This window comes from Hoplias malabaricus, chromosome 1 (assembly GCF_029633855.1).
Source record: "Hoplias malabaricus isolate fHopMal1 chromosome 1, fHopMal1.hap1, whole genome shotgun sequence".
NCBI lineage: Eukaryota > Metazoa > Chordata > Actinopteri > Characiformes > Erythrinidae > Hoplias > Hoplias malabaricus.
Genome location: NC_089800.1, coordinates 19,576,711 through 19,601,234, shown reverse-complemented (window position 1 = coordinate 19,601,234; position 24,524 = coordinate 19,576,711). Strand labels below are relative to the sequence as shown.

At 39.1% G+C, this 24,524-nt stretch overlaps 1 protein-coding gene across 2 annotated transcripts in view; it reads right to left on the bottom strand.

Moving 5' to 3' along the window:
* Positions 1–642: 642 nt before the first annotated feature.
* map3k15 (mitogen-activated protein kinase kinase kinase 15) overlaps positions 643–24,524 on the bottom strand; it is a 34,035-nt gene continuing 10,153 nt past the window's right edge. Inside the window, exons 4-29 of one of the 2 annotated variants that reach the window (XM_066666748.1) lie at positions 23,556–23,749; positions 22,184–22,352; positions 21,988–22,094; positions 21,080–21,250; positions 20,620–20,732; positions 20,223–20,382; positions 19,784–19,934; positions 19,562–19,669; positions 19,247–19,296; positions 18,905–19,000; positions 18,623–18,710; positions 17,970–18,103; positions 17,755–17,882; positions 16,386–16,516; positions 16,106–16,211; positions 14,632–14,789; positions 14,364–14,547; positions 12,146–12,323; positions 10,456–10,630; positions 9,187–9,372; positions 8,788–8,893; positions 8,372–8,603; positions 7,160–7,275; positions 6,917–7,026; positions 6,719–6,795; positions 643–3,542 (exon numbers count right to left, since the gene is read on the bottom strand). In XM_066666748.1, the coding sequence (XP_066522845.1) occupies positions 3,446–3,542; positions 6,719–6,795; positions 6,917–7,026; positions 7,160–7,275; positions 8,372–8,603; positions 8,788–8,893; positions 9,187–9,372; positions 10,456–10,630; positions 12,146–12,323; positions 14,364–14,547; positions 14,632–14,789; positions 16,106–16,211; positions 16,386–16,516; positions 17,755–17,882; positions 17,970–18,103; positions 18,623–18,710; positions 18,905–19,000; positions 19,247–19,296; positions 19,562–19,669; positions 19,784–19,934; positions 20,223–20,382; positions 20,620–20,732; positions 21,080–21,250; positions 21,988–22,094; positions 22,184–22,352; positions 23,556–23,749 (3,525 nt within the window). In that variant the 3' untranslated portion in view covers positions 643–3,445. The remainder of the gene's footprint in view (positions 3,543–6,718; positions 6,796–6,916; positions 7,027–7,159; positions 7,276–8,371; positions 8,604–8,787; positions 8,894–9,186; positions 9,373–10,455; positions 10,631–12,145; positions 12,324–14,363; positions 14,548–14,631; positions 14,790–16,105; positions 16,212–16,385; positions 16,517–17,754; positions 17,883–17,969; positions 18,104–18,622; positions 18,711–18,904; positions 19,001–19,246; positions 19,297–19,561; positions 19,670–19,783; positions 19,935–20,222; positions 20,383–20,619; positions 20,733–21,079; positions 21,251–21,987; positions 22,095–22,183; positions 22,353–23,555; positions 23,750–24,524) is intronic. The other variant, XM_066666757.1, reaches the window with a different exon arrangement.

The following is a 24,524-nucleotide window of genomic DNA, read 5'->3' as shown; positions in this document are numbered from 1 at the left end:
TGCGGCCGAGTTCAGAGGCGTCCTGCTGACCTTGTGAACAGCGGAGAAACGTAACCAAGAGCTCAGAGCTTCATATACAGCGTTATCGCCCAGTGGAGCTTGACGGGGTCATTTACAACGCTTCATATAAATAAATAATAGGACAAAAACAGGAACACGGTTTTATGTGTTTCTGGTGCAGTTAGGCGCGACACCATGCACGTTGGAAAAGCGCTATGGTTGACAGCAACAAATCAGTGTTCCGATTGGTTAAACAAACCTCGCCATCTGAGCTAAAGCTAAAGGTCCAGCTCAAGCTTTCCTATTGGTCCATCAATTGTCCGTCAAAACAGGGTCTTAAATCCGCAACTGCAAAGAGTCCGTTACATTTGTGAGTATTGTTTTACAAACTCAAAATCTTTTTGACCCTTTTTTGACTCCATATAGCTCTGTGTCCTAACTCAAACACTAGCCTAATTTTTGGATGGGGCTTATGGAGAAAATGTGCTGTATGGCAGTCCACTGGTGGTAGAAGCCAGTTTGGATTAATCAGGGAGATAATGTAGTTGTCCAACATCAGGGCAGAAGCATCTTGGTATTTTCCTGAAATTACTGAGAGGAATACTTTGTCTGGGGAGCTCTGGGGGGCACAGAGGCATGGAACACAAGTTGAGAATCGTCAAACCTACACAGTCAGCAGGCGTAAAGGAGGAATTTGTGAAAGGTTTGAGTTTAATTGGTGCTAAAATACGTTATAGGTCAGTCTAGCAGTAGATTCCATGTGAATTCCAGTGCAAAATTTTATAAAGGCCAAAGGCACACACAGAATAATAATTTAAAAGGCACAAGGAGCACACATGATCCAAACATCAACACCTACACTAAACAGATAAATACATTTCATACAGGTGATGTACCAAAACTTGCACAATATGGCAAAGACACAACATGGAATCAAAGAAATACACAAAGTACCGGCACATCAGGTGCTTGGGTCTTACAACTGTTGGACTGTTCCTTTCAGACTACAGTTCAGCGCTGTTGTGTGAAAACGGAACAAAGTCAAATGAAAGTCTTAGGCTCTGGGTTGCAGTATTTTTGTTTGGATATTGCAAAATCCAAGCCCATTGTGAGCCAAACTAAATCAATGAATCCCCCTTTGTCTTATCACTATTATAACTTATCAGTGCTGGGGAAGTTAACGCTGGTTGTGAAGAGGCAATAAGTAAAATGGGTTTGTGATTGTTCAAAGATCACAGAAACATTCCGTCATTCCATTAACACTGAGCTATTGCCTCATGTCTGAGTTGGTATCAATATGCTGCCCCTGACATTGTGGAAGGACATTTCCATGCCCTAATTCCTGGAACACCATTCCAGTTTCAATGAATCATGAGGCCAAACTATATTCAAGTTTCCTGTAGTACACAGTATAACTCTTAAAAATCACATCCCACACATTTTTAGACACAATTCTTAGATCAAATCTAAGTCCAAAATACGTAATTCATCTTAAATAAGTACAAGCTTTCGCCCACAGCTTGGCTCGGTGTATCAACAAAACAGATCTAATCAGAAGAGCTGGTTTAGTGAGGCTAATTAGCCCTGGTCCAAGAGGTTTTGCTTGATGAATTTTTGCAGACATTTCTGAGGAAGCCCCTCAAAGCAACAGTGGGCTGTCAGCCACAGCATCTGAGGCTAGGCTAGGCTAGGTGAATGTAATTTCAGCTGTGGATATTGAGGGAGCAGAAAGCCCAGCTTCTTCCCTCCCTGCTTCCTTGTATTTCCTGTCAATCCTGGGAACTGTACCAATGACCTTCAGGTCCCCAGACTGCCTCTTTAACATTAACTGCCCACGATTCTTAAGATATCGATAATGAATATAAAATATCAGCGAAAGCAGAAATAGGATTTGTCTTTAGAAGTCAGGCTCAGTTTTATGATAAGAATGATGCAAATTATTGAAAGAGGCCATCTACACAATGCATATTGTTTCAAATCAGACTGGATGTATGTGCCATTCAAAAGACAATCCTCATTTCTGTGGGCTGTTTTGCCACTTGTTACTCAGTGAGTGCCCAGTTTAGCGTCAGATTCATATTTCCAGGACTGGTAGCACTGGTGCGGTACCGAGGAACGCAGGCTCTGATGTTTTGTTGTGTTTATGACATAAATGTGATCTTGATAATATTTATAATGTGACAATAACAGAACAATAAATATATATATATATAAAAAACGACATATACATATTAGAACAGAAAAAAATAAACTAAATGAACACCAAGGCCTTTTAGGGCTTCCAGTACATTTCTTCTAAAAACACAACATTCCTCACAACAAATACATGACAATTACTGATGGCTACAATTCTGAATATAAATATGAATCTCATCCCTGTCATAAATATGGAAACCTAAAGGTTTTTACAGTGTCATTGGAATCCACTGTGCAACACTGTATCATTAAAAAACACTGAATTTTTTGGTTAAATATACTATTAACGTAATCGCTGATGTGTTTGGTAAACCACTCTAGACTTAACACACAAGTTGTCTCATGAAATGTAGCTCATAAGAACTACAACCATTAGGACTCTTAGGCACCAAGCTTTTAACATACAATCATCCCTTTTTCTCTGTGAAATACCCGCAAACATTGTGTAATGATTAATAACCCAAATAAAACATCTTTTACATTCCTTTAAAATGACTCTGAGCACTTAAATGCTCACCGTGCCCCTGAAATGGACGAAGTGGCAATGAAAATGATGATGATGATGACTTAAATGCTTGGACTCTTCGATAGATTTAGGTCAACATACATTTTGAATCAGAATAAAGATTATTTATCTATATTCAGAAATATACTTAAATATGTGAACGTATATTTACATTCTTGGACACGTGAATATACACAGACTTTAAAATAACACAGGGTTTATTTGAATATTGCAAAAGGACTAATGTTTGTAGCACTGAGGGTCAGTTCAGAGCATCACTGATGCTAATCACTCTGTTCACACGCCTTGTGGGTTGAAAAGATTAAAAGAAAGTGATTTTCAGGCTTTGGCAAGATATTTGCTTCCATTCTAACATCAAGGGATTGCATCTGCTCCCATTGTATCAATCAATAGAAGTGTTGGAACTGGACTAATGACAAGTGTGAAAACACGAGGCTGGGTCACATTTCAGGAAGTACACTCCTCATGACAGTCAGCAAATCAAAACACAGTAAACAAAACCTCTGGAGTAGAACAAAAGTTTCCCCATAGAAGGTCCACAGGAATTTCAGGGAAAACTGAAACCAAGTTACGCACGCAAATCCAAGGTGCTGAGGAAAAGAAGGATTTTATAGTAGACCCTTTTTTCTGAGGCATTAGAAATGGCAGGTGTTTTGAGGTGGCAATGACAGTTATACAAGTGTGATTTTGATGTCCATCGGAAAGAGAATTTCAAGGGTCTGCTCATCCCTCGACTGTCAACTCATTGCTTCTTATTCTCTTCTGGTCTCTGCTGCGATACCTTTGGATGGCCCTCCATATTCGACACAGTATCCCACCCCTGAAACAAACACACAGTCAAAAATTTATGCTGTGTTTAATGCTTGTTATTATTATCGTTGTTATTATTATTATGCCCTGTGAGGGACTGGCGCCCCCTCCAGGGTGTGTTCCCGCCTTGCGCCCAGTGATTCCAGGTAGGCTCCGGACCCACCGCGACCCTGAATTGGGTACATGGATGCAGACCTTGAATGAACATCCTGAATGTTCTGTCCCCTGTCTGGGTCCTCAGGTTTCTTAATGGCTCATTCATTATTACTTTGATTGTATCCATCCATCATGTTAATAGTCGTTACTGGTCGTCTTGGCCTCTTCCTATTATTTTCAAACATTCCAGGCAGAACTGTCTTTTCTAATTAATTGTTTCTTCTTAAAATTTCTCCAAAAGAAGACGGCTTCAGTTGCCTCATCTGCACAAGTAATGGTCATTTACACAAGAGGCCTGTGTAGACACTGCAGAGATGGATTATCACAGACACTTCCAACGCTCTTTGTTGCCAAGTGCTTGATCTGACTGTCAGTAACTAAACTAAAACGTACTTTCTGCCTAAACTGCCAGCATTCATATAACTGAAATCACAACATGCAAGTCCACCTGATAAGAGTTGCATACGGTCATATCTGATTGTAAAATGAACTACCGGTACATTCTTTTTGGGTTTTTTTTGGGTTTGTTATTTACATGAAACAATTTCAGCAGATCTCTGAGATTAAACTCCTGTCTGGTACAAGAGATTAGTCTGATCAAAGACATGTTTACAGTGTGCTTTCATTTTATAGGCCATATACCATCCACACTTAACCTATAAACACAGCTAGTGCAAATGTAGAAAATAATCACACTATCCATATTAAGTAATAGTATATTAAATAATCCTAAAATCTTTTTTTTCACATTTCATTTCTTCAATTTATTTTTTAACAGTTTAAAACTAATTACTTTGTTCATCAAAACACAGCCTTGTACTGTGTATCAGCACCTGACCTCCCATGACTTTGTAGTCTATGAAATGTAATCTAATGCCAATGCTGAAGACAGGGCTGACTTTACAGTGGGTTAAAGCAACCTCTTTTCAGAAGAGATTTCAAGAAAAAAAAATCTCTGAATTGTTTGAAGAGCAATCGTACAAACATTGGCCACAAAAAAAACCCCCACAATATTTTGTATTATAATAGTCATAAAAAGGGTTTTCAAGATTGTGCCACAAAGAATAAATGCTTAAGAACTGCTTAATTGAAATTCCCCAACATTAAAGGGACATCTAATACTTGATTTTGTAATCTAATATGAAGGGGGAAATAAAGAAAAATTAGGGGAAATTTGTACAATGAACAGATGAAGAAGAAATTGCATATAATTGAGTGAATTTGAGGAAAAGAAGTAGCTCAAGTCTTAAACTCTGATTGACCATGTTTAACACTGCTTTAAAGCACCTGCTTTTCCCAAGAAGAAAATTTTAAGTGTGTGCTGTGTTTTCTTGTGACCTTTAGAAACAGGGTAATCAATACATATAACACATTTTTAATTTAGTTTATTCTTTCTAATTATTTCATTACCATCTCCACCACGGTGAAAAAAAAATGACTTACTTTCTCTAGAACTGGGAATTTCACATTAAACCACGTTGAATTAATTTGGGTGCCACTTTAAAATAAGACTACAATTATAAAAGTTTATAAATGGTTTAGATCCTGTTTACTGCATTGTTATTTTGCTAGTAGGGGCTCAAACGTGGAGGTGAACTCAGAAGTCTTTGGGGAGGAGTAAAGGGTGGCTTATGAATGCGTATGAAGCCGGACCCCCGTTGGATAAATGAATATGAGAAAAGGGTGGAGGTGGGGGCGAGTTTAAAACAGGAGGCTCGGTGGGTTTGATAATGGCCGAACACGGCTCTGAATACGGGGATCAGCAGGAATGACCCAGCACGGAGGAGAGAGCTGACGTAGTGAATCATTTGAGTCGAGATCCGTCTCCTGAACTAAATGAGGCGAGTTTGTCCGACGCGGAAATGACGTGATTTGCGGGGTGTATATAGGGCTGAGAGGAGGAGTTCGGGCGTGGTCCTACTCCCAAAATTATGTTATTACATCAATAATTAGATTGTAAACACAATAAAAATTAACCGTTTGTAACACAGAGATAAAAAGGAAAACAGTGGCCGCTTTTATGTCCAATAGTGAAAGTGACAGAGAACAAGAATAACAAGAATTAAACAATAAGCTTAGACCTGAGAATGTGAATTTAGTCATTTAGCTTATTTACTATTTGGCAAACAACAGGTCACTGTTGCCTTTTCTATCTATGTGTTATAACTGATTATTAATGTATTAACCACATAATTAATAACTATTAAAAAAAGAGATTTTAATCCATGTTTCAGATGGTGGTACCTGAATTTGTTTACATCTATGTAACTGCAACCGTTAAATCAGGCAGAAAATGGAATAGAATTCTCATCTGCCATGGGAAAAATAGGCTAGCTAATGTGAAAAGCTTAGTGATAACATAAATGTTGTTAAAGAACCCACTCAACTAAACCTGTCTGATATCCCACTTTTAGCACACAACTGTCCCCATGGCAGTTTACCCCATATATGATCCATTTCAGAACAGAAGGACTTGTTTTAGAAATACAATGAGAGTCCTTTTATCATTATTTTTCCAAAAGTAGCACAAAAATGTATCAGACACTAATCTTTAACAGGAGTTTACTGGAAAGCCAGATCAGAGCTGCCCTATAGAAGTTTGCCATTAAATGTATTTTGATACAATAGTAAACTGAGTAAACACGAAGATCTTTAACACATTAATTAGAAATTTGTATCTCTTCAAAGAATTGCAGGAGAGCAGCAGCGCCATCTACTGGATAAATAACTTTAAAGACGTGTTACTTTACTGAGAGAAATAACAGCAAATTGTATAATTGTCATATTACAGAGCCTTAGCTGTAGGACAAATATTCAACCTGGAAATCTGGTCTCACACTTCATATTTTTTTTCCCAGAAAAGTGACTGTAAAAATGGTACTGTAAAATATTTAAAAGCATAAATTATTTTAGATATTAAGTATACATTATTAACATAATTACATAATATACCACATTCAATTTGTCAATATCAATATCTTACTCCTAAGTTATGAATAACAGATTATATGATGGAAAATTAGTCCTTACCGCAGCTTCAGGTATCGCAGGTCCTCTTTGGTGACATCATTGAGAATGTCATTCAACGAATATTCCTCCATTATAAACTGGGGAGATGCATGTTGTAATTAACAAGCAGCCATATTATCTATATATTATTATACACTGCAAATTATGTGGACAAAGGAAATATCTGCAAGCAGAAACAGAAAGCTATGCAGTATTCACCTTGTCTATTGTCTCTGAATCTGCGCCCTGCTCCTTCAGCCAGTCTGTCATCTCTTTATCTGCTTGTGGCTCTGAGGGGATGTGGAATATGGAGGGAGAAGGGGACTCTACTGACGAGAGCCAGTAGATATGATTAAGAACAACATCATTCCAGTTATCCAAAATGTGGCATACAAAGGTTTGTGAGTAAACCTGTAGGTGATGCTGCTGTTCCTGTGTGTTCTTATGTTGGTGTTTACCTACCTGTAGAAGTCTGGTTTCTCATTCTGAAAAGCTCCAGATCATGCGCTCTCTGTTGTATAGTCTGTCTCAGTACCTGCTGGTACTCCTTCTCCTTCTGCACCAGTTCCTCAAGGAGTCTGCATAGAGGCACAAAATGGAATTGCAGACGTCTGAGTTTATTTTACATTACAAATGGTACGGGGAGTGTCTCCATAAGTCCATATTCCTCTCTGAACCCAACAGGGCATTTTTGGGATACAGTAGGACAGGATAAATCTGCATTAATTATATGATACTGTTATGCAATTAATGTAAGAAAAAAAATTGGATGTTTCTATATGCAAGTGTATTTAAATATCTGACCACCCCTTGTAAAAGTCTGTGTTATGTTGTTGTAATATCATTGGTGGGTGTGTAGGAGTAGACAAGGAGCAAGGGATGGAGGTATATGCAGCAGGTTTTATTAACAATAAAAGGTAATAAAGAAGCAGGTGCAACATAACTAGACAGAGGTAAGCTAAACAAAAGGGCTAAATACAGAGGCTAAGGAGCTAAACAAAAAGGACTAGGCTAAACTATAAACAGAGCTAAACAAGGCTAAACATAAAATACAAGAGCAAAACACAAAGCAAGACGAAATACAGAGCATTAAACATAGAACAAGGCTAAGGAACATCAAGCAAACATACATACAATGACCCACAAAACAGGAAACACTGACAAGGACTATATAAAGACAGCACAAACAAGAAACACCTGGACACTAATTAAGACACAAGACAGTAGAAACACATGGGAAGGGTATCACATGACCAGGAAACAAGCAGGAAGCAGACACAAGACGGGGAAACAGTCACATGACAAGGGGAGCACAAACAAGGAACAAAAACAGAACAGAACACAAAACTAAGCACATTACAGATGTAGGTGAAAATAAGTACACAACCACACATCTGCAAATGGTAAATTATTATTATTAATATTATTTATGCACTGATTTTCTGTAACCTCTTTTCCTGTTCAGGGACATGGTGGGTCAGTGGTCTGGAGTCACTGGGTGCAAAGAGGGAACAAACCATAGATGGGGCACCATTCCGTTACAGGGCGACACACACTCACACCTATGGACAATCGACCTGCCAAAATGAGTTTTTGGACCAAGGCAGGAAACCAGTTGTAGTCGCTAAACACACAAAGAAAAGCACAGAACAACACTGGGGACTGTGTGCATACCTGCCCGTCTCCTGTTTGAGGCGTGTGAGCTGAGCTCCCATCGGGTGCTGTGTGCGCTGGGAATCATGGGAAATGACAGAGCTGATGGTGCTGACTCCTGAGGTGAGTCCAGTGTCTTCTGGAGCGGCAGTTTCCACTGCTCCGAACTCTCCATCCTCCTCCACATCCACTTCATCCGCATCCTTCTCTGCGCCTTCACTCTCAGACGCTGGTCCAAAATGAGTCTGCAGCTCTGACCAGGGGCACAGAGGGTGTTAAGGGCAGTACAGCGAAGAGTGATTTACTAACAGTTAAGTACAGTGTCTTATTACAGTTATATTCCTTCCGACCCTGAAATCATATATAGGAGCACAGGGAACTGAGAGTCTACTGTTTCTCTCTCTCTACAACACTTACACACACACTTACACACACACCTGGAATTAATATCGTGACTGCAGCCTGTACAGCCCGTCTGATTATATTGTCCATCGCAAACATCCAGTGAGGTTTAATATGGTGATTTCTTAACACTTTATTCACCTGAGAGATAAGACAGATTTAGTCAAATTTATTAAAATGTCAAATTAAAAACAAAAAAATCAATAAAAATGGTTACAACAGTTTCCAAACATATGTGTTTCACAGAATCAGCTGAAATGTAATTAATAAAATGAATTAATTATATCCCAATAAAAATGGGATTGAATTGGGATATTAATACTTTTTGAAATGTCTATTAAAAATGGAAGCTTTAATTTTTTGCTATTTAAATAACTTAACTGTGCACATTCTTATTGAATTCTTACTGAATTATGTATACGCATAACACTTACAGAGTCCTGGAAGCCAAACAGAACCAGCTGGATCTGGTTGATGGAGGTACTGTCAAAATCCAGGTCCAGTTTGAGCTTGGAGATGGTGGAAGCCATGACACGGCGCTCAGGAGAACGGATGAAGTCCCGCAAGATGCAGATGATCTGTTTGATGTGATCTACCGACAGCTTCAGCTCTTCTGTGCCCTAAGAACAGGTGCCATATTGATAACACACTGATCAGCTGTAACTTTATGACCACCTCCTTGTTTTTACACTGGCTGTCCATTCTCTCGACTCCACCGACCATAAAATGGCCTTTATATTTCTACATTTGTTGGCCTGCATGACACCTTTCACCCTGTTACTCAATGGCCAGGACCACATAGAATCAGCAGAGGACAGGTATTATTTATGTAGTGGATCATTCTCTGCAGCACTGCAGTGACACTGACATGGTGCTGGTATGTGTGGATCAGATACAGCAGTGCTGCTGCAGTTTTTTAAAGCAACACATGAACTACAGTCTGTAATATTAGAACCACAGAGTGCTGTGTACGGTGATCCCTCATTTTTCGCGGGGGATGCGTTCCAAGACCACCCGCGAAAAACGAATTTCCGCGAAGTACAGGAAAGATATTTTTTTTATGTATTTAACGAGTATTTGGACTTTTAAAACCCTCCCTGTTACTGTTAACAACCCATCCTTTACATTAAACAGTCATTCTATAATGTTTTTCAGCTGGAACTCCATGTGATATCCTACCAGTTTCTTTAATAGAGTAATTCCTAAGCTGTGATTTAGCGTAAGTAAATTTCACACGGATGTGGACATGAACAACACACGTACTGTATGTAGGAAATACTTGTAAATTATATATTTTGTCACCTACAGGCCTAGTCTAATACATGTAAATAATAAAAAAATCTCCCTTGAAAAAACCCGTGAAGTAGCGAATCCGCGAAAGATGAACCGTGAAGTAGCGAGTGATTACTGTACAGCCAATGGAGCTGCCAGAATGGACAGTGGGTGCAGAAACAAGGATGTGGTCATAAAGCTGTGTCTGAGGGATGGTTGGTTAAACATTGGACCAAAATTATTTATCTGTGTTTGATCGTCTAAATGACTTGATTCATTCAAATACCCATAGAGCACAAACCTGAAACCATGACTGAGTACAATCCTCATGATAAAAAGACCCATGGTTTGTTAGAAGATTTATTTATAAAGATTATGGTAACAAATTATATATTTTGCTCCCTTACACACAGAACTATAGCATCTACTACCTGGATGTGGTTTTCCAGAAGGTTGGAGGTGACTTTGTCCTGGTCTTCGTTGAGGACTTTGTAGAGGATGGCTCGTCTCTCACTGTCTTTTTTTAGTAGGAAGAGGCCAGAGTCGCTGTTCTCAGATGAGGCAGGCGAGCTGCGGTCCTCTGATGTGGGGCTCTCATCAGGAACGCTAAAAATCCAAATTTGAAAGATTTTATTGTATCAAAGTATTGTATTTGACATAATTGTTTTGCATTCTGAAACACAGCGAATGAATAAATGTGGGAAACCCTAGTGTGCCCTCTATCAAACACAAAAAATCTGGCGTACCCAGACCTCTGTACTGCCGCTTTGTGACAAAGGCTGCTGTTAGGTGTGTACAGGAGGTATATATACAGTAAATAAATGAATGATAATGAATCAAAGTGAATTGAGTGCAATACATTGGCCATGCTTTTTTGTTCTTGCGCTCTGAAGTAAGTCTCTTCCTATTTACATTTGTTATTTATTTTTTTGCTTTCAATATATGATTCAACATTTTCTAGTTATATCAACCAGATGTGCAATACTAATAAAGCATGCAGACTCCAGTCTAGTCACTATGAGAAAAGGGAATATATATTTTTAAACATGAATGTAGATTAGTTCGCAAATGTATACTTCTCTGTGTACATCTGTAGCCATGACATAATCTGTTCCATGACGTTTATGGGCAGAATCACAAACAAACACACAGGCTGATGTGATGAATATGCACAGAGGTCATTGGGGCGAGTGCTGCTGTGATAATGGTATATGTAAGTGAGTGTGTGTGTGTGTGTGCCTGCCTGTGGGTATATAAAGGTGAGCCACTGGTCATAAAATGATCAGGTATATGATTTTACAAGCGGCCAGAAAGTACCCGCTGTAAAAGTCATTATCACATCAGTTCTGGCTCATAGAACACAGACTCTCAGATGCACAGACTAACAGACACAATGAGAAACACCTGCCCGGACACCAGGGCACAGTCCACCTGTCCACTCATTCCTCGGTGGCGGTCAAACAGTGTAACCATGACGCTATGGAGCCTGCAGAGTGAGTGCAGATGATTTACAGCTGATGTAAGTGGCAGCTCTGCAATATGCAGTTTCCCTCTGTACACAGTGCTGCTTCATTAGCCTCCCATACATAACTCCAGGCTCAGGTCCCTTTCTCTCTTTTTCTCTCCCATACACACACACATGCCAGGACACATGGCTGTCTCTGAGGAGACTGACCATTACTCTCCCTAAACTCAGTGGGGAAGGTTTGAATGCTCCAGTGTGTTCTGGAGCCATTAAACTCAGTGACCTCCAGTCAGCTGACTGATGACAGGTGATATAGGGGAGCATTGCAACAGACCTACAAGGATTTGAGTGCTGCATTTAATGTCCCTCATGGTTTCAAACTTGAAAGAACAATGATAAGCTTACATATGGACTGTGAAGTCCCCTAAGACTAATGACTTTTTATTTTTGAATAAAAATAGTCTGCAAGACTATTTACGTTTGTTTATGTTATTTATGTTACGTTGTTTGCCATGGACACTGCCACAATCGAGCACCAAAATTTGTCCTCAAGAGAACAAGCCTAGCTCTGTGAGAATAAAATTGATGTCAAGGTGAGCAATGCGGTCATACACTGTGCTGTGGCAAGAGGCTGTGTTTGTGTCTACCAGGTTCACCTGAGGAAGGTGGAAGCGTTGGGCTTGATGAGGTTCTCTGAACCCGAGCGTTTCTTCTTCTCAAAGAAAACATCGTGTTTGGAATCACAGTCTGGTGACACAGAGCCGTGCTCGCTGCTGCTGCTCCCTGTGGCCTCGGACTGCAGCTGCACTGGCAGAGACACACTTCGGATATAGTCTGACCACACGGACACACAAATCAAAGGATAAATCATTCTATTATTAATCATTTAATGGGACATTAATGTCAACGTTCACATAAATTCAATGCACCAAATCCTAAGTAAGTCACAAGTTGAATGTCTCAAGGGCAATGGCAAAATCGCTTCTCACACTGTTTGAAAGCAGATACAGAGGAGCACAAATGGATGGAAAAGGCATGCGAATTAATAGAAAATACCAAGAGGGCTAAAAATGTCTGATTAGAAGTACATGGCCTTGGCCGAGAACACGTAGCACAAATGCGGGGCAGCACAAACCTTGCCACACTGTTACAGAGCACCACGCAGAGCCCATCAGTCACCAGTGGAGAGAGAAGAAGAAGAAATGCAGTTAGTACAACACCTGTGGGTAAAATGCGATCAGATTCCATAAATACACTTATCCATTCATAACAAACACTGACACACATGGTAAAAGGCAACCTGCCAGGTAAGTGTCTGTGAGTACAACAGACTTAGACTGAGAAAGCCGAGACTGATGGATCATTGTTTACTGTTCCATTCCACAGCAATGGAAACAAATCAGATAGGTTTTGTTTGCCTATAGCACCCCCCACCATTTCACCAATGACAGGTGAGAGCTCTAGTCTGTGTGTGTGATATGCAAAAGGATAGAGATATAGCAGATAACACACGTTTCATCTCTTTGTGTTTGGTTTTTATACTATTACATGGGGAAAATATCCTGATTTGGAGGAACAGATATTGTAATTTATACAGTTCTGTGCTAGACAAGAGAACAATTAACAATTAAAATGCCCAATAAGAACTGATAACTTTTCAGAACTAGAAATAAATCCAGAACACCTATTTGCATAATTAATTCAGTTATAAGAAAGCAGCAATAAACCTATATTGTATAAAACCATATTTTTCAAGATGAATCATAGTGGGTGCTACTTCCTGCCTTTCCTGTTCAGTGTTGCTGAAATAATCATTGAGAAACATCATTTGATTTGCTCTTTCTTTTTTTTTTTTTTTAGTAATGGCTTCTTGACAGCTCCTTCTTTATGCAAGTGGATGATCTTAAATTCAATCAGATATTTCTCTCAAATAACTTACTATTTACTAGCTGTTTTGAATGGAAACTGAATACATGTGATCTCAGGGTATACCCAGACTTTACAGGGTATAAAAGCATGACGGTATGTCTGTATGTGCGTGTGTGTGTGGCTGCAAAATTAAATGAAAAACAGAAAAGGTTATGCACAACAAAGTGTTTGAAATCTGTTTGCATTGGGCTTCAGGTGATGTGGGGCCAAATAGGTACCTCCCCCATTCTCACCCTCCATCCCTCTCTCACTCCATCCTCCCCTCACTCCCACACAGAAGTTCAGTGGTTCCCAGCCCTGTGGAGCTGACTCAGTTGGCTGGCTGGTGGCTTTTCAGGAGCAGTCTGAGCCTGTTTGTGTTAGTCTCAGACAGTGCAAACACACACAGGCATTCTCTGCTGCAGGGTATTTGGCAAAACCTTGTGTTAGCTTGAGAGAAACTGTTGGTCAGCACACATGGAGCCTTGAACAGTACAGAAACTGTGGAAACTGTCGGAGGTCTCAGGAATAGGATGAAAATCAGCATTTTATTTGACAATCACAGAATAATCTCAGATATCATCTTGATCAAACTTCTATGGATTGTTTCCTAATGCACAGATTCTTCACTTTACACATTAGTGGAGCAGTTAACTTTTCTCCTTTGAAATTAGAATATAATAAATATTATTTTAGCCACATACTTCAGTTAATATCAATATAATCAATTTAAAGTATGCGTTTATTTTATAATCATTTATATATTATAATTAATTATGACCCATTATAACATTCCAAAACTGACATAGTTGAATTTTCAGGGCCCATGATTGCACTCTAACAACAGTGGCCGTGGTGGTGAAATGGCCTTAGATTTAAACTCATGCCAGAAATTAGATGGATTAAAGTGACCCCTTGGCTTGTCCTAGTCAGCTTTTCATGCAGCTTGATCCATGGTGAATGTACCTGAGGGTTTCAGAGCGATCTTGTTCTTTTTTCCTTTGATGTTGTGGCGCACAAACTGATCCTTGAGAAGGTCACCGGCTGTAGCTCTCTTATTGGGATCAGGCTCGAAGCAGCGCAGAATGAAGGACTTCGCTTCAGGGGACAGAGACTCTGGTATTTCAGGATGGATTTTAAACATCCCAACCTGTCATAAAGCATGAGACAATGGGCTACAAATTCTCTGACTGATGCACTGCTTCAATTCACAAGACATACAGCAAGTCTTTACCTTAAACATTGCAGCCTGGGGCTCCCCCAGCTCATGGAAAGGAGGTTTGCCTGTGGCCATTTCTATAATAGTGCAGCCTAAAGACCATATATCAGCTGGAGCCCCATAACCACGGGGCCCTTTATCAATGATCTCGGGGGCCATGTATTGCAATGTGCCTAGGAGACAAGAAGAGTGTCAGTCAGCAGAGGTGTTCACACTGTCAAAGCTTCATTTTGGTTATCTCTATGTGGTGGGTTAACTCACTTTAATTATGTATAGATTGTGGCATATGACTATGTTAGGTTTATAGATTTTATTTTTGCAGTTAAAGAGAAAAGATGTATGTAAAACAACATTAATATAAGTGATTATATTTAAGTGATTGCAAACTGACAAAAAATATGCATTAAAAACATGGATAAACGAGGTCATACTATATTTTTTACATATATTAGGCAGGACATTTTGCATTAAAAACCACTATAACCATAGACAAAGTGAAAATAAATAAGGGAAAGATGAGCAAAGCGAGGGAGTAAGAGAACGAGTGGGTGGGTGGAGTGGAGGAAAGTGCACCTGCTCTGTGCTACATCAGCCACTAATTACACACAAACACTCTCCCGTTGCAGAACCTAATTGCTCGGCTTATACAGCTGATCTCAAGTTACTGCCACAAGGACAGAAGCCTCATAAACACTCCAGCCTGTCAGGTTGAGAAGGAACAGTTATCTAAACCTTCCACAGTGCCCTTTATTTGACTTCATAGTATGACCTTTCTTGAAGACTTCTTAAAGCCATGCTAAAGACCCGAATAGTGGATCCTAAGTGTTGGTTGGAGGGGTAAAAAGCCCCTCGGCACTGGGCTGTGAAGTAGTGAAACGGCATTCTCCAGATAATGGGGCACCTATCATATCCTTAGGGTTGACTTGGAGTGGCATTTGTGATCCAGAAGTAATCATCTAACATCAGTGTCTAACCTCACAAATGTTCTTGTTGCTGAAAGCCATTAAATGCTCTAAGATATATTCCAAAATCTAGCCTAAAGCCTCTTCAGACAGTAGACATTATTACTGCAATTGAAAGTAGAGCAAAATGATCTTATTTAAACTAACAGGTGAAATATATCAACTGCTGAAATCTGCCTCATCTGAGGCTTATTAATGACACTTTCTCTAATCAGATCTTACAACAGGTTCGGTTTCAATGCCTGGCCAAGGATGAGTGCTGTGAGCCACCATTAGCCATTTTGCTCAAATGAGACAGTGTGCTCTGGCACAGTGAGGGGCTTCTGGGAGGTCTTCCAGTAATCAGACTTAATATGTGGGTGTGTGCATCACAACATGCATGATTGCACAGAGACTGGACAGAACTACTGACACAGCAGAGTTCTGACAAAAAGCTAAAGTAAACAAACAAAAAAAAAAAAAAAAGGAAAGGAAATTGAATGGTAAAACATGGGAATATAGGGGATGAGTGTCAGAGGGAAGTGTACCTGTGAATGTTTCAGTACAGGGATTAACTCCAGCCAGCCTCTTAGACGTGCCAAAGTCAGAAATTTTCAGAACCCCACTATATGTGTTTACCAAGACATTGTCTCCCTGAAGATAAATATACAGTCTGTCAGACAGAACGATGCTTACATTTTTTTTTTCAATTCTTAAAAATAAAAGACCTATTCAGAATTTTTTTCAGTCATTTGAGTAATTCAATATTTATAATAAAAAAAAGGGTTAAAGAAGAGAAACATTTCTTATTCCCCTGGTGGCAATTACCTTAATATCTCGATGAACAATCTGATTTTCATGTAGGTAGCGTAGCCCTTCCAAAATCTGACGAGTGTAAAAGATGATTGTGGCCTCTTTCAGAGGACCCCACTTCGAACGGAGTAGAGCTGACAGACTTCCTGTGAATGGAGAGAGGTGAGTGCTGTAATTTATACGTAAATCTGATTGGTTTCATTAATCTGATGCAAAAAAAATGGTCTTAAATATCTATCAATAAATATATACTACAATTAAAAAATCATATACACAGATTAAACTAATTTTAAGTTCCTGCCAAAATATATTTCATTTAGCAAAATTCACTGTTTGACTTAAGCCCTGTTTGAATGGGATTAGTTTTACCTGTTGACATGGAGTAGTGTAATTATTACCAGAATATATTTGTAGTTTTAATCCTGTCTCAACAGACAACTTCTGTTATTTTTCTAAGTGCATGCTCCCAGTTCATGAAATATTCTTGAGCCTTTAGTCTATGGTAAAGCATGCAATAAAAATAAACCCAGGTAATATTAATCCCATCTGAATCGATAGTCATTGTATACAGGGGTAAATAGGCGTTTGTGAATTTTCCCGAGAATGGAGGCACAGGAAGAGGTATTTAGTGATGAAATATATGGTTCATGATCAAGAATATATTCAGCTGCTTAATGACACACCACGCTCAAATCCAAAAAACAACTTAAAGTATCACTAAGTGGAGAGACATTTCTGCCAACTTTAGGTAGGTTTTGGGGACGACAGCAACCTCCATAAATGTTATGAATGGGTATCCTACTCATTAAGTTATTGCCAAATGATTTATACTATCAGTTATAATAACTGTGTGAGAGATTAATAAAGATTTTGCTTGTAGATCCATTATTTATTTTGAAGGTCTATTGGGGATGGATATTTTGATGAGATGCTGTCCTCCAAACAGCAGGGGCAGGCTAAAAGTCCAGCTGTGTATGATGCACTGTGTGATGGCAATGTGTGAATTGAGTGGTTACTCCAATCTCTATTATTTTCACCAAAATTGCTCATAAAGTGCGAAGGCCCTTTGGTAAAAGTACATTACATTAACTCCCCATGTAACATTATTCCTGTCCAAATAAGGCTTTAGAAAATCCAATATACTTTGTAATTACACCCAGAAATAATCCTTTTACCTACATATTATCCTTCCCTTGTTGCAGCTATGAATTTAAAGTTCTGCCAAAATCTGAATAAATGTACCACCTGGTCAAATGTATTTATGAAATAAAGCACCTCCTGATGTAGAACGGAAATATTCTGGGGTTTAACGTAAAATAAAATCTTTTTTCAATTTTCAACAACTATCTTAATACATAAAATTGCACCTAAACAAATAACAAACCTCCAGGAACTTGCTCCATAAAGATTTTGATGTAGCCGTCTTCGGATACAGAGCCCAGGTACTGGACAATGTTTCTGTGTTTCAGGTATTTGTGGAGGGCAATCTCCTCATGAAGGGGCTGAGAATACCTACAGGTGATACACTGCTAATTATCCGAGCATGACCTCACAAAAAACATGTTTTCACTTCACACCACATGATGGCGCTGTTCTCACCTGCTGTCTCTTTCAGGGATCTCTTTAATGGCGATGCGTACTTGGTTACTGAGATCTCTTCCAGCGTACACCACTCCATAAGTGCCTCTGCCTAGTACCACTCTGTCTCCGTTCTCGTTGTAATCATACTCATACTGCAACACAAGCCAGACTCAAAGTCTCACAGCGACATACAATTTATTCAAATAAAAAAAGGACTATTTCCCAAATGTTTTCATGTCTTCTCGGAATACTATTTTAAAGCTACCCTGATGTTTTATTCTCCAACTGTACTTTTACTTGAGTTAACTTCAAAATCTAGAGGTAGATGGCTTTTGTAGAACTGTGACTTTAATGTTAAAACTTTACTTAAACCTGAAGGTTGAAATTTGAAGCTGTATCCTCACTATGCCCCCTCACACTCTTACGAAGGTCCCTCATCTGTTGTTGTTTGTGGAAACTACTAACAAATCCAAAAATATCCCAATTTTGTCATGTTTAAAAAATAATAATACTCCCAAAATAATACTAAACAATATATATATTATATTAATATTTAAGGCTTATAATAAAATGCGATAGACTTTTCCGAAACTATAATTTACGGATCCCAAAATAACTCATGACTTCTCCAAGCCTGACAACAGAGATTTTAAAATTCACGAGGCACTCACCTCCAGAGTGTCCCCATCTCCCTCTCCCTCCAGCTCCACAGCGTTTCCTGACCCATCTGTGATCACCTCCTTCACCATTGCACAGAATCTAGCACGGAAAAACATACAATTCGGTTTCACAACTTTGGAATTCATTGTCGTACCTACATTTAATTCCAATTATACGCGAGAGGGTAAATATAATCAATTCAGAGTTTTGAATAGTACTAATATTGATATCTGGCTTTTAAAATGTACATTTCTACAACAGTGAGCTGTGTCCCAGTGTGAAGCAGGACCCACCTGCCACATTGGTCCTCGGTGGAGAAATAAATCTGAAAATCATCAGAGTTATCGTGTACATACAGGAAACAGCAGCGCTCATCAAACTTGGAGATGCTGGACAGAAAAAGAATGATGAGAACTAATGACACTGCACTGGGAGATTTCAAGGCAGACACAGACAGCCAACAGCTCTGGAGAGAATTCACTGAGTGGATATTCAAAGGTCACTGCCTGGGGGAAGTATAAATACACACACTCACATGCACAAACAGAGGTGAGTGAGTGAGAGTGTGTGTGAGTGAGAGAGAGAGAGAGAGAGAGAGAGAGAGAGAGAGAGAGAGAGAGAGAGAGACTTCTAACCTGATTCCTTTGATGGATGATGCTGTGAAGTTCCATTCATGAATGCCTTTCTGCATAGGAAAATTAAAAAATAAAGCATTTGATTATATTTTCAAGTTACTTCTTTTACACTAAATATTGAGCATTAATAGCTATTGGTGAATTTTTCGGCTGAAATTGTTACTTTATAACAATCAAGTACAACTATTGACGAAAATCTTTTTATTTCTTCATTGATCATTTATTGACCATACAAAAATAACAAACATTACTGTACAGATGATTAGATTACAGATTACAGTAGACACTGTGCACTGCTAAGTGTGGAATGCTGACCGTTTCAGCGGGAGACACATGCCAAATAGAGACATTCTTCTCTTCTGCTTCACTGTTTATAGACACATAAGAAGGCTGGTACACTTTGGTCGGCTCCAGAATCAACACCTACACAAAAAAGAGGAAGACAAATTGGTTACGGACAATGTTGGAGTATTAGGTTGTGCTCTCACTCTCTCTGAGTGTATTAAGATCGCTGTGTGATTAATGACAGTATAGTACGGGGAAACGTAGGCCATTAGTCGTTCCTTGTGTTGCTTCTACAATGATATCCATCCAGAAGTTGAGCCTCTCTCTCTGAGGGGAATGCTCAGTGCTTTGCTTCTTGAAGTGCTGGATGAGTTTAAGGTTCTGCACCACTGAGCGCAAATACCTGAAAAGGTTTAAGAAAAGAACTATTGTTTTTATCAATATCAAGTTTGATGACATGATTTTCTTATCTGCTAAGTGACAATAAACACACATCCTCTACAGAAAACATACTTCTGCACTTTTTCTCTGAATGTAATATACTGGGGAATAATAAACCGTGCTCTGTACAAATATTATGGCACATATTTTACATAAAAAATAGCCGTATCTGGATCCTAATTCACTTAGCAATCTGTCAATTCAGCAACACACAAACACATTTTAAAAGAAAGTTGTATTAGATGTTTACCAGATTGGAGGCTTCAGTTTGAAGAGTTTCTCAGCAGCCTGCACGGCTTTAGGGATGTCATTGGCCAGCATGCTGACTGTAAAGAACTGCCCCACGTCCCAGTAGTTATTCATTTTCTCTAGACTGCCCTTCCGGCCCAGCAGACTGTTTAGCCTGACACCTGAGAAAAATGGAAGTATCATTAAGAGATGTTTTAATAAAGAAATATATAAAGAATTAGAGATGGCACAGGAAGTCTGCTATTATTACAATTTCAATATATATATTAAAAAAAAAATAATCAAAGGTTCATCAAAGCACCTTTCTAAAAACTGAAAATGAAACGTGTACCATAGTTTTTCTTTTACGGGACTGAGTCAGAATAGAAAGAGTAGTTTGGAATCTTTTCAGATCTCACCTATTTTCCTGAGTTCTATGGAGTTCTCAAACTGCTGTCCAGCAACGATGAGTAGCACAGCCAGGTTGATTCCAGAGTACAGTGTGGGCTGGAGTTCAAAGCCCTTCCGGTACCTGAACAATCAGAATGTAACTGTAGTAAATGGACAACTCCTGTAAAGGGTGTAAATGTATGTCCCTGGAATGTAAAATAAGGAGTGTTAAAGCTACACAAAAACAGTTTTTTCTAATTCCACCAAATATTATGGTTAAACAAGAGTTTTCTTTTAAATAATAAGATACTTCATAGTGAATATGGCCAATGAACTAAAACAATCATTAATTTAGGTTCACATCAAGATAAAAATGTGGTAAAAGTTTGTCCATATAGTTCAATTTTTGAGTTTGTGTGTGTGTTTAATCTAAAGTTTAAAGGCCTGTTTACTTTCACCTTATATATTGTTGGCATTAACTGTTCTCACCATTGAATGGCATCATCTCTGCTTTTGGTATCCTTGCAGTCAGAGTCCAGAAAAATGTCTTTATAGATGCGTCCACACAGACAGAACATATCAGGAGCAGGATGCTCACATGACTCAAGAACCTGCAACATCACCCCTAGAGCCTGTTCTCTGTCTCCTGGGCTGTTCCGCCTGCACATAAACAAAACACCAGCAGAGTCCAAAATGACTTATCCTTTAACTAGGCAATGCAAAAGTCACATCTGGTACCTCGATACCAATTCACATCATTCTCTATTCAAGCAGAATTTAAGCCCAGCCTTGGTTAAATCTTTTACAAGCATCTTATATATTATATACTTTACATTCATTCATTCGTCTGTAACCGCTTATCCAATTCAGGGTCGCGGTGGGTCCATAGCCTACCTGGAATCATTGGGCGCAAGGCGGGAATACACCCTGGAGGGGGCGCCAGTCCTTCACAGGGCAACACACACACATTCACACCTACGGACACTTTTGAGTCACCAATCCACCTACCAACGTGTGTTTTTGGACTGTTTGGAGGAAACCGGAGCACCCAGAGGAAACCCACGTGGACACGAGGAGAACAGACCAAGTCCTCACAGACAGTCACCCGGAGCAGGAATCGAACCCACAACCTCCAGGTCCCTGGAGCTGTGTGACTGCGACACTACCTGCTGCGCCACCGTGCCGCCCTATTATATACTTTACATTTTTTAAAACTTTCCTAATACATACACGTGATTTACACATTTCTCATTCCTGCTCTCCCTGTGCAATCTAGACTTGTCTCAAACATTTGAATGTACATTGTAACTAAAGAAAAAAAAGGGAAAAGAAGAGAAAAGCATCCACCATCTCTATACACTCTATTATATTAATGGTCAATATAGGCTTGTAACTACCTGTTGAGTGCAAAGGCATAATGAAACTGGATCATGGGTTGATTGGCCAGGTCACAGGTGGGCAACATCTCCAGTGTCTGCACCAGTTTCACCATGGCATCATAGTCCTAAAGCAGCGAAGGGATCCAATACATTAAAATATTTTGCACTTGTGAAAAGGCCAGTGGCTCATTGTAAACATCATCAAGAAACATACCTGTATGTCTCTGTAGGAAAAGAGAAGGTTCATCACAATATCTTGAGTGAGAACCTCAGTGTTGTCGATGCGCAGTTTGATCCGAGAGAGCTCCTTGGCCAACTCCTCACCCTGATATTTCTCTCTGGCTTTTCGGATGTCATTCAACAAAGTGTCTTTGAAAGATGCACTGGAAATAGAATGGGAACAGAAGAAAAAGAAATTAAATGTAGCACTTCTGTGTGGGAACTAGGCTCAGCAGACATTTTGTACATTTGTGGATTTGTTGGTAATAAGGTCGATGCAAAAGGACAGACCAGTAAAAGCTGTTTTCCTTGTTTTTTCATTGTTTTTAACAATGCTACTGTACACCACAGCACTACACAATTCAAACAATTCCTATTAGATTTCCAAGTGGCAGATCTGCATTCCTATCATATTACATTATAAAATATACATTTTTCTATGCTTTGATAAGTTTCAGCAAACAAACTGTACAGGCAAATAAAGAAAACAATACTTCTACCATTTGTTACTGATTAAATCAGTTAAATTTTATGTTCAGAAAAGTATATTGTGATGTAATTTGATAAAAATTATTACACTGCGAACAAATGATGGGAACAATTTCAGAATTAACAACACACTTCTTACCACTTCCTTCTTGTTTTCGTTTACTTGAACTGTTATGCAATGACACGTTGCGTAGTAACATGAAATCTGCTTGCATAAGATGAACTCACTGTTGTCAGTGTAATACACTTAAGCATTTTTGAGACACTGCCTTAGATAATCCCACTAGCTGCCATTTTTGGCCAAGTTATTTTGAAATGACGACTGGTGATTTAGACACTGACTTACCTCGCTTTTTTTAATGTATGAAAATATAAATCTACACAAAAAACCAGACTAGCAAAATGCTGCCTTTGTTTTATGAACTACAACTGGAATTAATGTACTTAGTTTACTCAAAAGATTATAAGACAAATGATCTCTGTTAGCATATCAACTTATTTTATTTCTTATAAATGTCCTATTTATCTGATAACAGAATTACAGAGTCAGATTCCGCTCTGCTAGCTGAACGGCCACAAGATGCCAGCAGAAGATAGCTGCTCATCTTCAGTCTTCCAGTAACAACACGTACTGCATTACAACCCTCAAGTCGAGCGTACGACCCTCAAGTACAGCGTACAAGTTTTCTTTGAGGCATGTGAAGTTTGTTGCTTAAGAGGTCAGCTATGACATACTCAAATCGTAGTGCATACCTTAGATTTGAATAAATACCACGCAGTATATGAAACAGAAAAACGGTAGTCACATAAGAAATTACTGGCAACATATTATGCATGCTTCATTTTCTCATTAACTGCTCTGCACTGCAGTCTCATACCAGGAGGTGACGTGGATGTCTTTGAGTAAACTGGCAAAACGGTCTACCAGCGGCACACACAGAGGTCCGAGCAGGTTGTCCCAGCTGGGCTGCATGTACTCAGACGCTCTCCGCTGAGCCACGTTCTCACAGCAGATGTACTCATTATTAGGCGTCATCACGTAAGGGATGAAGTAATAGTTCCCACTGGAGGCCTAGAAAAGGTGGACATAAAACATGAGCTCCCTGTCTGCAGAGAACAGGGCTGTACCTGCATGCTACAAATACTGCCACAGCACACAAAACCAAACTGAGAGACAGCAGAGACTGTGCAGATGTCCTAGACATCTGAGTGAATTAGAGTAAAAATGACTCATCTTTAGGCAAAACATTTTATTTTTTTTTACGTTTACGTGTGGTCTTATCTATCACCAAGTCTTTACTGCACGCAATGGCAAAGACTGGAGCATAGAGAAAGCCAACTGAACTTATTATTGAACTTATATGAAATCACACACCACTATTTCTGATAGCATACAAAACAGGTGTCCTCTTCTCTTAGTGTACTCTGTGTACAAGTGAGATAAGGTTTCCTCAGGGATTAAACCCAAAGAGGCAGTCGTACATTTGGCAGACATTCTCCCAACCTTAGTAGGTTCTATTAGCACCTGTTAAAGCCATGCACTTCATCCAAAATCCAGAGCAGCAAGCACATCTCTTCACTCCACCACATCAACGCCTCCATTGAGCTGGCAGCAAAGAGCTACCATGTCCTTGCTTATAATCAAAATCTTAGTGTCAAGAAGGGCATTGTGTGCCCTTGTTGACATATAACAGACATATTTTAATGTTAGTCTATTTCTAATTGTAGAATGTTTTGACCATTTTTTGGTAACGTCCTATAAAAAGAAAACATCCTTACAGTAAAACAGTGATTAAAGATTTGAAACAAAGTATAAAAGCAAACAGACATGAATTGGCATTATACTA